General features: G+C 40.2%; 1 protein-coding gene across 1 annotated transcript in view; it reads left to right on the top strand.

Moving 5' to 3' along the window:
* Positions 1-1526: 1526 nt before the first annotated feature.
* The window catches only part of LOC115823663 (CD209 antigen-like), a 32599-nt gene continuing 18001 nt past the window's right edge, over positions 1527-16124 (top strand). Inside the window, exons 1-2 of the mRNA XM_030787698.1 lie at positions 1527-1668; positions 1846-2051. Coding sequence (XP_030643558.1) covers positions 1527-1668; positions 1846-2051 — 348 coding nt within the window. The remainder of the gene's footprint in view (positions 1669-1845; positions 2052-16124) is intronic.

Below are 16124 nucleotides of genomic sequence, written 5' to 3'. Positions count from 1 at the left end.
CAGGAGTGATTTTAGATTAACTGAGCTGAGTGTGAAAATGAGTTTTTAGAGAAACAAAGGGCCCAGCAGTGCAAGAGCCAACCAACTTATTCAATTGTACAGTTTGTTTGATTGCCTGCAAAGATTGTTTTTAATTTTGACATTAGGAGATCAGCACTGCGAAGTGTGTCACTGCAAAAGTGTGTGTGTGCGAGTGTGTGTGTGTGCATGTGTGTGCGTGCACGTGTGTGTGCGCGTGTGCGCATGTGTGTGTGCATGCGTGCGCGTATGTGCTTGTGTGCAAGTGTGTTTGTTTGATTGTCCTTGTTGTTATGGCTTCAGTATTAGGACTTATATCTTCACTGGCTTCTCACAGATCCATTAGGACTTTCACTAGCATCTTTGATCAGCTCTCCAAAGCATCAAATCCGAGATCAACTGCAACTCTCCTATCCCATTTCTTCAATCTACCGTCTGACTGTCAAGCTGACCCTTAATCCAGTACCTGAAACAACGCAGAGAATAAGTATTTCTATCATAAATGTAATCTGGGTTGTGTATTTTTCTTACAGATAAACATATTGAGGGAAAGTGTTGCCCTTATGATCAGAGCAAAATATAGACAGCTTTTACCCATTAGTCATTGCTGTGTCATGGTGAGTTCAGCAGTATTCAATGATGACTGAAGTATGAAATGTTAAACGTTAAATCCAGAAATGCCTAAATGTGCATGAGTGAATTTAAATGGTGGTCTTGACAGCAGCAAGCGTGTGTGTGTGTGTGTGTGTGTTTTTTTTTTTTTTCACAATGCCCAACTGTAAGCGTGACAACGGCGCTCAGAAAAGGAAGGAATGGCACAATGTGAACCAAGACGTTTCAGAACTATACTTATATAGAATAAGATCTCTCTTCCTCTTTTTAATGAAATGCTGTTGAACTTACAGCTAACCACAGAAGTCTCAATTTCATGCATTCTGCTGATTCGGTCAGTCTGTCTTATGACGGAGAATGAAGAAATGAAAAAAAATGCCCCACCCCTTTCTTTTTCCTGAACCAAATCTCCCCCTGTCTTACTTATTCTTTTACCCTGCCCCTCTCTCACTCTCTCTCTCTCCCTCTCTCTCTCTCTCTCTCTCTCTCTCTCTCACATCACCCTATGACCTCGTTCTCAATTTAGGCCTGTTCCTCATAATGGTCAGTTCCTCTTTACAATGAAACTGCTCATGTACACGTTTGTCGCTAATTACCAGCAAGAGATTGCATGTTAACTGCTATTAATAACATTCAGATGTTATTCAGCACTATCATTCAGTGTTATTTCATCATCTCCACAGAATATAATCTCACCAAACAAAGTTCTGATATGATACATTGATACATGTGATACATTCACACTTCCTCTCTATGCCCTTTTTAAACGTTCCCTTGGTTATTTTTGGAGGATGATGCATTAATCCCCACAGAAAACTAGAGAGAGTGTGAAATTCTCATAAGCTCAGAGCTGACATGCACTTCACTGTTATATCAGTAGTATTTGGTAGAACAGAATGAAGTTGAGTGAGGGCATATATGTCAATGGTGGTTTTGGCAAAAGTGGGAATCCTGATGAAGATATATATGTAGATGGGGAAACACTTCTAAATCAATCCTACTGTACTCTTAACAGACAGCCACGACTTCAAAACTCAGGTATGCTAAAAAACACTTGCCTTTCATTCTGTTTCTGTTCATTTAATCAACTTGATCAACTACTGTAGTCAAAATGAAATCAAATTAAAAAATAAGTGATAATGAATGTTCTCTAAAGATAAAAATAAACAATTGCAATCACTAAAGTAACAACAATTGCCTCGTTTTCCCCTTCAGGAGGTAAACCTGTAGGGAACAGATGTTACAGAGTGATGGCAGTGTGTCTGGGACTGCTGTGTGTGCTCCTACTGGTTGCTGTCATAGTGCTGGGTGTCATCATTTACCGACATCACACCAGTATGACAGAGGAGAGAGAAAAGTTTCAGACTAGTTACAGCAACCTTACCATGGAGAAAGACCAGCTACAAACCAGTTACGACAACGTGATTCTTCAGAGAGACCAGCTACAAAAAGAAAAAGATGCACTTCAGAGCAAAACTTTTGATTTGAGTAAGTACATATTTGAATTTTCTTCATAAAAATATTCAAATACAAACTGAGGCTGCCCAATCCAGTCACAGTTGTTTTTAGAAAAGCATTATTAAGCAGATGACATTTGGCCACGAATTTGCGTTTTTATGTTTTAAAATCTTGCTAGTCAGTGGCTCTGCATCATAGTAACTAACTGAAATACTCTACGTGTTGGGTCAGTGTTGTGAACATCATAGTAACTAACTGAAATACTCTATGTGTTGGGTCAGTGTTGTGAACATAATAGTAACTAACTGAAATACTCTATGTGTTGTGTCAGTGTTGTGAACATCATAGTAACTAATTGAAATACTCTGTGTGTTGTGTCAGTGTTGTGAACATCATAATAACTAACTGAAATACTCTATGTGTTGGGTTGGTGTTGTGAACATCCCCATGATGAGAGGATAATATGACTCTTTGACTGTACACAGGCCAGTAAGTATTGTTAATTTCAGATGGATTTATCGTTGATTACTGCAAGGCACTGCGAATCTGCAACATCATATGAGGTGCTGATATGCATTTCAACTGATTTGCATTTGCATGATTTGTGTGCATGTCTGTAATACTCAGTAACAGGTCTCCTCAACTTTTATCGCATTTTCCTCACAGGTAACGATCTTCAGCAGGGATGGGTGATCTATAAATCCAGTCTGTACTACATTTCCAATGATCAGAAGACCTGGTCTGAGAGCAGACAGGACTGCAGAGATAGGGAAGCAGACCTGGTGATCATAAACAGCAAAGAGGAGCAGGTGAGAGAGAGAGAGAGAGAGAGTAAAACCTACAGCAGTATTTTTATTTAGGATTGAAAAAAAGTGGGTATAGTAATGTTGAATCATTTCACTTTGCGTCCTCTCACTAGGAATTTGTTAAAAGGCTCAGTGGGGATAAGACAGCTTTCATTGGTCTGACTGATGGAGTCACAAAAGGGGTGTGGAAATGGGTGGACAGCACAGCACTGACCACTGGGTAAAAGATCTCTGTATTTAACCCTGGTTACAGCAATGGTTACTGGGTAAGAGATTGCTGAATTCATTTCTTGCTGTCAGTCTGTATCAGACATACAGTGGACTGACACATTCTCTGTGTTTTTTTCAGGTACTGGGACAGAAAGGAACGACAGCCTAATGGAGATCATGAAGACTGCGTGGTTATACAATATGGTTGTGCTTGTGACCGGAAGGAGAGCTGGCATGATGTGTCATGTAATAGTAATTTTTACTGGATCTGTGAGAAGGCTTTACAATCATTCAGTACATAATTTTATACAAATCAGACAAGAATACAAGATGCATGGCAGAATATACAGAGCATATTGAAGGGGGGGGGGGGTTGTTGGGAAGGTTGAGTGTAAAATAACACACTCTTGTCTCTTACTCTGACCCCTGGGTGTCCCTATGTTACTGGCACAAAGTGGCTAAAATGAGCTCTAAGTGATTATTGTGTGTTATTTTCAAATACTGCTGTGTTGATTTCTTAAAGAAAAAAACAGTTTACACATAGTTGTTTCTCAGGTTGTTGTTGCTGGTTTGTATTCGATTTTTCTCTCTCTGTAACTGGAGAGAAAGGGAGACAGAGACAGAGAGAGAGAGAGAGAGAGTACATGTGTGATTTTGCCGGTGTACATGTGTGCTGTTTGATATTTGTGTCATTGGTTGCTTGTGTGTCCACTATGGTAGCACATCTTCATAAACATTCTCACATTCATCGCTATCAGACTTGTTGTCCTCTCAGTAAATCCTGTCTTGGCATATACATCATCACTCAATTCCATTCCATTCTACCATATAATACTGATGTTACAGTGGAGTGTGTATCAGCTCTGACGACTTTATCAGAACTCTACAGTCTCCAGTTCTCTGTGTAAAGTGCTATGTGTAACACTACTTAACCACCGATGAGACTACAACCCAGTAAGACCATACCATCACATGACCATGACCTGATAATCAACACGCAGTCACATCTCATCAGAAATTATTTTAGCCCAACTAAAGAATTATGTGTCTTACAATTATCTGGATGGTGAAGGTCTAATGTAGAAAAAGTGAAAGAGCAGATCAAACGGCTTTCTGGGACAGTGTTTTGATGACCTGTGCAGTCTTGTTTTCAGTCAAACATTTACACCCATACAAAATGCAAAATGAAAAAAGCAGAAAACATTTATCACAAACTGGACGGTAAGTCTGGTATACAGAGTATGTGTTGACTCTTCAATCACTCCACTGTGTTTTCACTGGGCATGTGCTGAGATCGGGATCAGCTCTTCAGCTGTTGGACTACAGGAAGAAGCTGTAGACTCTTTGATATGAATCACATCCAGCAGAGGGAGTCATTTCACAAGGAAGATTTAAACTGACACCAGAGAATTAAAGTAAATTTAATGAAGATGAGCTTTAAAAATGTGATACGCCAGAGACAATAACATTAAAGAAAATATATACTCATCAAAGTATTTACAATCTCCAGTATCTCTCTCTTAAGGTATGTTCATTTAAACATCTTTCTCATTCATTTTGTGCCAGGCTTACAAAACTGGGGTCTCTGTAAACTCTGTTAATGTCAATGTCTGTGTACTTGCTCTAGAACACTTAAAGACATATCCCTATTAACTTCTGTGGACATGGACCATCGTTCTATAACAAAGAAACACCTATTTAAATAAACGATTTGTAATATTCCAACACTCTCAGGCGTGGGGAAATAATAACCGAATTAAACGCAAATGACACGATTGGAAGATGTTAACTCAGATATCACTTCAAACTAGGGTTCTCATTTTTTTCTCAGCATCAAATACGACAAATAGACCATACAATTTCACAATCCCGAATTTAATGATTCAGTCCAACATTTCCTTACAGTTCATGGGAGAAAGTTTTGGCACGCCTTTAAACTAATTAGATCAATCTTTACCAAAAAAAACATTCACTTTCTCACGAATAGTCTCTTCAGAAAAGTATACGCCTCTAAAAGGACAGATGTCCGCAAAAACAGAAATGTGTTATCTTAACTGGAAACAGAACAAACGGGGAAAAAAAGAATCATTGTAAACGGGTCCCTGGGCAAAATCTAATGTTTACACCGAGGACGAACTTTATAAATAATCTGCAAATATTTTGAGGAAATTCCAGTTGAAAAACCAGTAGATAGTCTACTGGAATGAACTGGTCTCAAATGGTCTGTACTGGTTTCAATTGGTTCCAATTGGGTTTTCAGATTCGAATGGTTTGCCCAGTTAAGAATACCAGTTGAAACCATTTAAAACCCATTTAAACCAACAGAGCCATGGGCAGTGGCTGCTTCACCAGTTCAACCCAGTTGAAACCAATGGGATGTAACTGTCACGGTCCAGCCCTGCTCTTCCAGATCCTAGTCCATGTTTTCCTTGTGTCCTGTCATGTATGTCTTGTCTGTCTGTTCCATGTTGCTCCGGTCCATGTTTTACACTGTTTCCTGCCTGATTTCCACTCACCTGCTGCCATTTACCTCATCAGCCACTGCATTTAAGCCCTGTCTGTTTCCCCACTAGTTTGCCAGATTATCTAGCCATCTTTCATGTTTCCTGTGTTTGTCTGCATCGTTCATGTTACCTTTTTGACCTCCTGTTTTCTGGATAGTGTTTTTGCCTTGTGTTTTTGGAACTTCTGCCTGGTTTTTTCTGTCTCTCTGTGCCTGACCTTCTCTGCCTGTTTTTGACCACTGCCTCTGTCTTTGCCCATTGATACCGTCACCGTGATTCAGTCTTTTGGATTTCTTGGAAGAACAGACTTCATTAAACACCTACGAAAATATACTCTGTTCTCCGAGTCTGCTTTTGGGTCCTCAGTCAACCAGGCCTCACCGGCCCTAACAGTAACTGGTGTTGTCTGCTATTTATTTCAACTGGAAACAATTGGTCTCAACTGATCTAACAAACCCAATACCTACACTTGGTGAGAAAGTGCTGTAAATTGAGAACGCACTCAAAAATAATGAAATATAATGAAATGAATTGTTTGATTCATCAATTCAACAGGTACCTTGTTTTGTTCGATATTCCTTTTTTTGTCAGTTTCCCTGCCCACGCTGTGTGAAGTTCACAACTTCGCGCCTCTTCTTGCCCTCCCCTTGTGGCCTCTTTCCGCTTTATCAAAAAGGTTACGCACTCTCCTCACCTCACACCCTCCGTCACAACATTACAGTTCATTTTACAGTTATTTTTCCCCAAGCGAAATATATTCCATTACATAATATTCATTTCCTAACAACACTTACTTACATTTTTAGTCAGCGGGACATTATCACAACTCTGCCACACGGTGTCCCCATCACTTTCCCCTTGTATTATCGTCATTTTAAAAATTGTAAGTAATTAGCATGCTCGTTAACCAAAAAACAAATTACTGTAAACATTCTGAACTACATTACATTACATGATTCTTTTCACTATCTCGAAAGCCAAAACAGTTAAGTGTTTTCAATAAACGTCAGGTCAAGACACAGGCTATATCAAATTCATCTATTCAGAACTTCAATAGTAAGGATGATTCATGGATCGGTTGGTTAGGTGCTCACGAGGGTCGGGGGTTCGAGCCTGGCAGAGCCAGGGTTGACGTCAGAAAGGGCGTTCGGTCAAGTAAAGTGCTAGATTGTGTTAAAGTAATTTTATAAAAGACACTCAGATTCTCCAAAGTCAAGGCAGGTTGGTTTATTCTCGCGGCGAGGAAGCCATTCACAAAGCAATACAGTCAGGCATCACAGTTGTGAGTAGTCTAAAACTCCCTTTGCCTTCGTGCGGCATTTATCTGTTAGAAAGGAATCACACCAATTATTTTTTGCACACCAAACAGAGATAAGAGATACATGTTTCTCTACTGAGCTGTGGAACATCCTGCTCTTGATTACAGTGTCCTTGACTGAGCATCTGGTTCCAACTAGATAAGTATATTAATGAGCATATTTCATAGAGAAGAATAACATATTTTTTCTGACAGTTCCCTCCTGTTTATACTTTGTATGGAATATCTTATTTACAAACATATCAGCGCTCATCGTCAACATCGTCATTCTGGTTCTCCTAGTTAGGTTTTCACCAGATGAGTCATTATGATTGCACTTTATCATTTCTTAAACCATCTCCTGGCCTGAGTCATCATCGAGCTCAGGTATTTGTTGATACATTGTTTCAGTCAGTGTTGTTTCAATCAGTCTCATTGTGAGTCCTCGTGGGCATGGAATACAGCCGCATCCACAGTTGACGAGTACTGCTGCTGCTACCGCCACCGAGATGAGGAGAGATGTCAGTAGTCCGCTGTATCGTCCGAACCACCTCTCCATCATTGAAGTGAACGGGTCGTTGACTCCACTATTCTCTGACAGTTCTTCGGATAGGGAGGTCAGGTCTTCCAAGGCCTTGGTTATGCTGCCGTCTGGGGAAGTATTGTTAGGAATAAAAGTACAACAGAAAGTTCCAAACATTTTACATACACCCCCTTTTTCGGCCAGCAGCATATCTAGTACCATACGGTTCTGCCACGCCATGAGAGAAGTTGGCCCCAGTTGTTCAGCAATACCCTTTACAGCATCTCTGGTATAATTAACAAATCTTTGCTGATTGTAGTAAATGTAATTTATCCAATCAACATTTTTGTTTGTCGTAGCCCACCAGAAAAGGAACGATTCAAATCCTGCGGCTACTTGATTTCTTGCTTTAAATTCATCAGGAACTCCTCTCGGTACCCCAATACTATCTATGTAAACCCTGTTATCGAATGATCCTCCAGGGGCGGAGCAACGATGGCACTCCAACTTCCTTTGGAGAGTTTATCTCCCAGCTTTCCAAAATCACCTGTTGGGAACATATAGAACGGTTCAATTAATTGGGTTAGAGCACAACTGCCTTTCCAGTCTTCAGGGAGCCTCGCTCTTAGCTTCATGTCTCCACACAGACACCAGAGGTCTGCTCTCATGGCTGAGTGATTAGAAAACCAAGAGGCTGACAGGTTTCCTCCATCATACGTAACATTGACAGTTGTTTGACAGTACTCTGAGGTGAGCTCCTTAACGTCTAATCCATTACTACTTCGCTTAAAACAAGTGTAGCCGGATGGACATGGGGAGAGATTGTTCTTGGGGTGGTTAGACGGTAGGGAATGAGTACTGTCACTTCAAGAACAGCTTCGGAGTAAAGCCCGCGAGAGCGCAGTCTTCCTGTGTTGCATCATACACAGCAGCGCGGAAAGAACTAGCGAGCTAGGTTGCTGAGGTCCGTTAGAGAGGTTGGCTGTGAGAGATCCCCACCACGCTGAAGGAAACCCTAAGCAGCGGGCAGCATAAGTGGTGACCGAATGCACCAGTGAAAGAAAGCATTTCTTTCTCGAGTTGAGTGGCTAGCGAACAGGCTGCACACAGGGGCGAGAGTGAGTTTCCGATTCTTTTCTAATAAGTTGATACTGAGTTCACGGAGGAATGTTAAAAAAAAAAAGTACATTTGGTTCATGGATGTATGTTCCCAGCAAACTTGTGTGCTTTATATTAGAGTAACTGTACCAGTTAATTGATTTTGTTGTATTTCTGTTTTTTTTCTGTATTTAGAAGTGTGCTGCTACTGTTGTCTGTACACCTCTTACATTTACAAAATTAACACTGTGCTCTGTTGGGTGCAGTCGGGGAATAAAGACCCACAACGAAAAAAAATAAGAATTGTGTGTCCGGTCCCCTCATTCATGGCCAGGCCACACAAGTATAATTTCCTTTATACACTGTAATTGAGGGTGGGATATTTCTTTTCTCAACTTTTGGGAGCAACAAAGAAAGAGTTTTGTATTTCTCAGTTTGGGGAACAAATGTTACATCAAACAGCTGTAGAACACACTTTAAACCACCAGGATCATTCTCTTTACTCGGTTTAAAAGGGAGAGGTTCCTAACTGAGGCCTGGCAGTTGAACATGCTATACAGTCAGACCATGTTGCTGAGCTGTATACATCGTCCAGTCCATCCATTCATTTTTATCTGTATATCCTGTTTCTAAGGCCAACTTGTCCCCTTGAGTAAATTTAGAATAATATTTCACCCCTGGGACAATGGGGGAAGACTGTTCTCCTGTGTCTTCCTGACTGATTCTATTCTGTAATGTAGATATTATATTTATGAAGAAATGCTCTATTGGGTCCTTGTTTGATACATCTGCTCCTATAGCAAATAATCTCTGGTCTTTTTGGCTTGGGTTCTTAAGGGTTATTAGAAGTTGGTTACAGTTCTCTTTGCTATTGCAGTCTGAATCTGATTTTTTTTTTTTTTTTTTTGTATTTCGAATAGTCGATCTTTTAGTTTGTCTAAGTCTTCTTTCCCTTGCATCTCATAACCGTAGTCTCTATAACTCTATTACTTTTATCACTCTGCTCTCTCTCTCTCTCTCTCTCTCTCTCTCTCTCTCTCATACACACATACACACACACACTTTCACAGTGTTGGAAGAGCACTAAACTTGGCAGGCTGTTAATTTTTCTCTTTTCTCTTTTCACTTTGCAAGTTGAGCTGGCCCCGAGCCCAAGAATTTCATTGCTGATAATGATGTCCACATTGTTATCTAGTATATGGCAATAAAACATGAAACTTGAAACTATAACTTGTGGTCCATAACGTCTGCTCCCACAACCCACACAGTCGTCTAAATTGTGTGTTCTTGTAAACCATACATATGTATTTGTCTGACCAGGTCAACCATGAGGCTGATTCTTTATTAGGACAGTACTAGTTTTTGTCAACATCTGTTAGCGTGCTGCAGAAATCTATCTCCACAGTGCCTGTCTGATTTTCCTTGAATATCAGAGTGATTGCTATATATTTTTTTTTGGGGGGGGGGGGGGGGTCTCCCCGAACTACACCTACAGCACGTCTTCTTGGTCTTACTAATCCAGTTCCATTTATTTATTTATTTATATTTTTTTTTCAGTTCTGAGTTCGCACCAACTGTTAGTATTATAATATAACTAAGTGTTTCTCTGAGGCCACAAAATCCTGAGCTCCTAAAAGGATGCCAAGGTCTGGTCCTGCCCATTTCACCTATCTTTCCCTAGTTGCTATTTTAGTCTCACCCTAGATTCTCTTTGGCCGTTGGTTTCTTCACTGAGGTTGAGACGAGCTCCCTCCTACTGAGAGGGCCCCCCTTTGTAGTCAGACTTTGCCTCGGAGAATAGTGGTGAGTAACTGAACTTTCCCTTCCTCTTGTTTACTCCTTAAATGATTTCACCAGTTTACAGTCAGACAGGTGTAGGACAAGGAAAGGCTTTTACCCATTTGGTAAACATGTCAATTATCACCAAACAGTATTTCTTCCCTTCGCATTTACTTAGTTCAATAAAATCCATACATATGTGTTGGAAAGGGAATTGAGGTTTTGGAAATATTCCTCTTTTAGGTCTCATGTTTTCTTGTGCGTTGTGTTTGTACAAACAGGACATGCTAAACAAAATTTCTTTGAGTAGTTATTAAAACCATATACTGTAAACATATACTTTTGTATTATTGCTACCATCCCTCCTGTTGAGACATGGCACAGTCCATGACTCAAAACCACAGCATATCTAAAAAGGTTGATTGGTAAAATAGGTTTGCCCTCTTGACATCTATAAAGGCCATTTTCCTGTTTTTGCTCCCCGAAGCGCCCACTTCTGTATTTCTGCGGGTGGGGAGGCTTGTTGCATATCTTTTTAACACTTTGTGACCTGAATGGTCTGAAGTTTCATTTGCAGCAGCTTTTTAGCGGCTATGTCTGCTCTCGCATCGCCCATAGAGACTGGGTCATCTTTACCAGTGTGTGCGCACATTTACATATTGCTACTTTAAGTGGTAGTCGCACTGCATCCAATAAGGCTAAGATTAAATCCTTATGGTTAATGGTTTTTTCCTGTGGAAGTTACCACACCTCTATTTTTCCACTGCTGAGCGAATACATGTACAGTCGAAAATGCATATTGACTATCGGTGTAAATATTGGCTATCTTGTTTTTAGCTATTTCGCATGCTTCGGTTAATGCTATTGATTCTGCAGCTTGTGCAGAGTAGTGCCGCGGCAGTGGTTTGTTTGATTTTCATGAACTTTTTTTTTTTTTTTTTTTTTTCCATAGTCAGGGTCAGGCCCTGCTATACGCTTAAAATACATAGTGCAATGCAAATCACTTTCATGCATCTGTTCAGCTTCTGGGGGAACTCTTTTGTTTGCTTTGTGCATCAGTGCGTGTGTCACAGACCCCGGGCTCGTCGTGACTCAATCCAGACTGTACCAGTAGAGGGGTTCTCTGTGACCCTGAACCACAAAACACTGCGCCATTCTGTACGCTCTCACCCCTTTCTTAGTGGGAACAGTAGCTATGCAGAGACTTTGCATCATATCTCTCCCTAGCAGATTACAAGGACAGACTGTAGATAACACCAGTTGACAAGAACTGTTCCTGCCTGTTTCGGGATCTGTCAAGGTTACCAATTCAGACAAATGTTCTTTATGTATTTTACCATTTGCAGCTTTAACGAATATTTGGGTCTGGGCTGAATTTACATCAGGCACATCATCTGGTTGGACGACAGTTCTGGATGCTCCTGAGTCACACAGGAACGAAACTCTCCTATTACCAACTAATATTGCAATTTCAGGTTTCTCTTCACTCTGTAGCATCATTTCTACATCCCCTAATTGCAGCAATTTGTCTCCTGCTGATAATTCCTGTCCTTTTAAACCTTCTTACTCCTCTCCGTCTAGTCATGCTTCACATGCTTATCACTGTCTTCTCTCTGTCCTTTTCTGTGTTTGCAATCTTTTGCCCAATGTCATTTCTTCCCACATACAAAGCATCCTTTATCTCTCACTTGCTGTCTCGGAAGACCTCTAGTGCCTCTCTCAACCACTGTTTAGCTTGTCTCAGCTCATCACTATCTGATTTTTTGGTTGCCCTCATTATGTCTTTTATTAATTTCAGACATGTCTCTTCTGTTTGTATACTTTTGAACCCATATTTACATCTCCATTTCTTTCTATATTTTATACTGTTTTCGTCTCTGGTAAACATATATTTCTCATCCCCTTCTAGCTTATCTGGGCTTTTACTGCATTTACTCCCCATATTTAATAAATCAAAGAGTTGATCTCAAACACCACAACAATAACTACAATACAAGCGGGCCTTATTTCAGCAATGACAACAGCAACACCAAGTGCAACAACAACCAGTTGACAACAAGTTAACTCAAGTCACCAGCAAACACGACATAAGGAAAACAATCCACAGAGGTAAAAACCAAAAGAAAAGAAAAAACAAACAAACAAACAAACAAACAAACAAACCAACTAGAGCAATTAACAAGCCTAACCAGAATTAATTAAATATTACCCCACGTTAAACATACAAGACAGACACACAAAGACACATTCACAAATTTATCGCGATCTCCCCCTTTTTTTTTTTTTTTTTTTACTAGAGCTGTCGTCTTCACTTTTAACGTGCTGCACGGAGTTATTTATTCCTGTAGTCTTCTCACACAGACTATGGACTCGCTTTCTATCTGACTTCACGGACTTATTCAGTTTCTAGCCCCAATATTATTCATTGTTTTTACAGGTTTCAGGTAGAAGGACATATATTTAACTTTGTTAAATACTCCCTATACCTTCACTGATTTATTCAATGAAAAGAGCCACTGCTGTTTTTACCGGACTTAGTCAGAGAAGCTACTTATTCGACCTCAGCGCCAAATAAGACGTCTAAGTTCACGGGCTTTCACCGGTCTTACTTTAGACGATTTCATCAACACAGCTCTTTTGAATGCCAAATTATTTTACTCACCCTGAGTTCGGAGATCTGGTGTTCTGATTCTTTTCTATGATCCCGTCACCTTTCCCCTTTCCAGTGGAAACTGGCCTATTTGAACAGCAATTCAGCTGGAGGGCTTTTCTTTTTAAGAGTCCCAGACTCCCCCGTGCACGGTTTCAGTCCCAATTCTGGATCGCGGAGAGGCTATTGGGATCCGGCTCGAAGGACCAAATTGTTAAAGTAATTCTATAAAAGACACTCAGATTCTCCAAAGTCAAGGCAGGTTGGTTTATTCTCGCGGCGAGGAGACCAGTCACAAAGCAATACAGTCAGGCATCACAGTTGTGAGTAGTCGAAAACTCCCTTTGCCTTCGTGCGGCATTTATCTGTTAGAAAAGAATCACGACCAATTATTTTTTGCACACCAAACAGAGATAAGAGATACATGTTTCTCTTCTGAGCTGTGGAACATCCTGCTCTTGGTTACAGTGTCCTTGACTGAGCATCTGGTTCCAACTAGATAAGTATCTTAATGAGCATATTTCATAAAGAAGAATAACATATTTTTCTGACAACTGCCACATCCAAAGTCCCTGTAAAGGGCACTGTCTTTGTCCCTATACAAAACAGGGGAGTCCGGGGCATAAAACAGGAACAATGGTAAGGATGATTCACAGTAAACTCCATCATGCTGAAAATAAATAGACATATAAAAATAAAAAAAATAATTATCACGAGAGCGTCCTACATTTTGTGCATTTTATCACTTCACTCAGCTGAATATTCCAATCTCACAGATCCAGCACAGTTTAATGCCACATTCTTGGTCTCTCCAGCTCTCCAAAGGATCTGAGTTATGGTCAATAGCAACACAGTCCTGATCTCCTGTTTGACTGTCAGGCTGACCCTTAAGCCAGTATCTGAAAAAAACAAACAAACACAGAAAACCTTATTGCTATAAGCATCACTATACGTCATATATTTCACATAAAGAGAAATATGCTCATAGTAATTAAATGTCCCATGATCTGAGTTAAATACAGAGATCTTTTACTGAGTGGTCAGAGCTGTGCCGTCCACCCATTTCCAGACGTCCTCTGTGACATCATCAGTCAGACCAATCCAGGTACTGTCATCACTTCTCAGCCTGAAGGCGAACTCCTGTTCAAAACGACACATAATAAAAATCTTCTACTGAAGTACATCAACGTCCCTCTTTCTCTCTCTCTCTCTCTCTCTCTCTCTCTCTCTCTCTCTCTGTCACCTGTTCCTCTTTACTGTTTATGATCACCAGGTCTGCTCTTCTGTCTATGCAGTCCAGTCTGCTCTCACTCCATGTCTTCTTCTTCTCAGTAGAGATGTAGTACAAACTGCCATTGAAGTACCTCCATCCTTGCTTAGTATAGGAATCTGTTCACATTATATATAAAGAATGTCTTGTGAATATGGAAACCTCAAAGGTCTGTTAAGCCATTCTGTAATATCACACACCATCTGTCTGCTTTTCTACTGAAGTGAATCAGCCCGAAAATTCTTGGTCTAGATCGCCTTTCACTTTCATTTCATTTCATTTCATTTCATCTCATAACTTTAAAATTCATTAGTTCAATGTGTAAACAGTTAAATAAATGTTTCTGGAATGTTCTCTAAATCTCCTCTGTCTGCTATCACACTACCACTGAGACACAGCACCTTCTAAGTCACCACCATAATAATCTCTCTTCCACTTTCCGGTGACCATTTCTTCCTTGGAATTGAACTTTTGCAGTGCTGCAGGTTAACGTTTGCTTTAGAAGTCTCTTGTTCGTAAGCTTTGCTGATTCAGTCACTCTTTCATGTAAGAGAAAATTAAAAAAAAAAAAAGAAAACATGTGGAAAAGCTGTTTCCCCCTGCATATGACACAATCAGCTCCTACTCAGTACTAAAAAACAAAACTAATGGAAAGTTCTGAATGGACTAATTAGAAATCCACAATAAAATAATCACTCACCCAAATCAAGAACTTTTCTCTGAAGCTCATCTCTCTCCTTCTCCAACATTGACATGTTTACAGCCATAGAGTGCCAAGAGACTTGCAGCTGTTCTCTCTGATCAGTCATTTTATTGTAACTGGTTTGTAGCTGGTCTCGCTCAATGGTCAGTTTATTGTTATTGGTTTGTAACCTGTCTCTCTCTATGGTCATTTTATTGTAACTAGTTTGTAGCTGGTGTCTTTTGACACATAATCCAATGACAGCAGCCAGTAGGAGAACACACAGCAGACCCAGACACACTGCCATCACTCTGTAACATCTGTTCCCTGCAGGTTTATTGCCTGAAGGGAAAAATTGAGGCAATTTTTGGTACCATAGCAACTTGAATTTGCTGACTGTATATGTAGGTGTACGTATGCATATGTGAACATGAGCGTACATGTGTAAGTTTATGTACGTGTATGCATTAAGGATGTACATGTTTGTGTGTGTTACCTGAGTGATGAAGTTGTGGATGGTTGTGAAAGTGAGATGGAACTGGCCGTGTTTCTTTTACAGATACATCATCATAAGAATTCCCACTGCTCCTATCTGTAAAAGACATGTTCCCTGCAAATCCTGTATCAACATATAACTTAAACAATGCTGAGATACATAAATCAACACAATACACATCAATTCATACATATGTGAGCAAGCAAATATGCAAGCGAGTGTGTGCATTTTTATAGTTGTGTATGTATGTGTCTGGGAGGCAGAGAGAGAGAGAGACAGAGAGACACACACACACACAAAGAGAGAGAGGGAGAGAAAGAGAGAGAGCTTACCCAGGTTCTGAAAGTCAGAGATTCCCTTTGGCATCCGTCTTGTTTGAAATCCTGGGAGGGTTTCCTCAATGGCAGAGATATTTTCATAAGAGTCCACACTTCCATCTCTATCAGATTTGTTGTAACGTTTAAATCCTGTATTGGCATATATATCATCATCATCCAGCTCCATTCTGTTCTACCACATCATACTGATGTTACAGAGGAGTGTGTATCAGCTCTGATGAGTTCATCAGAAGTCTACAGTCTCCAGTTCTCTGTGTAAGGGGTTATATGCAACACTACTTAACCACCAATAAGACTATAACCCCACATCATCAGTCAACACCCTCCACTTCTCTGTTTGACCTACTGCATTTACGCCTGTACAAATTATTAATAATGAGGGA

This window comes from Chanos chanos, chromosome 11 (assembly GCF_902362185.1).
Source record: "Chanos chanos chromosome 11, fChaCha1.1, whole genome shotgun sequence".
Taxonomy (NCBI): domain Eukaryota; kingdom Metazoa; phylum Chordata; class Actinopteri; order Gonorynchiformes; family Chanidae; genus Chanos; species Chanos chanos.
The sequence above is the reverse complement of the archived record's forward strand: the minus strand, read 5'-3'. Positions and strand labels throughout refer to the sequence as shown.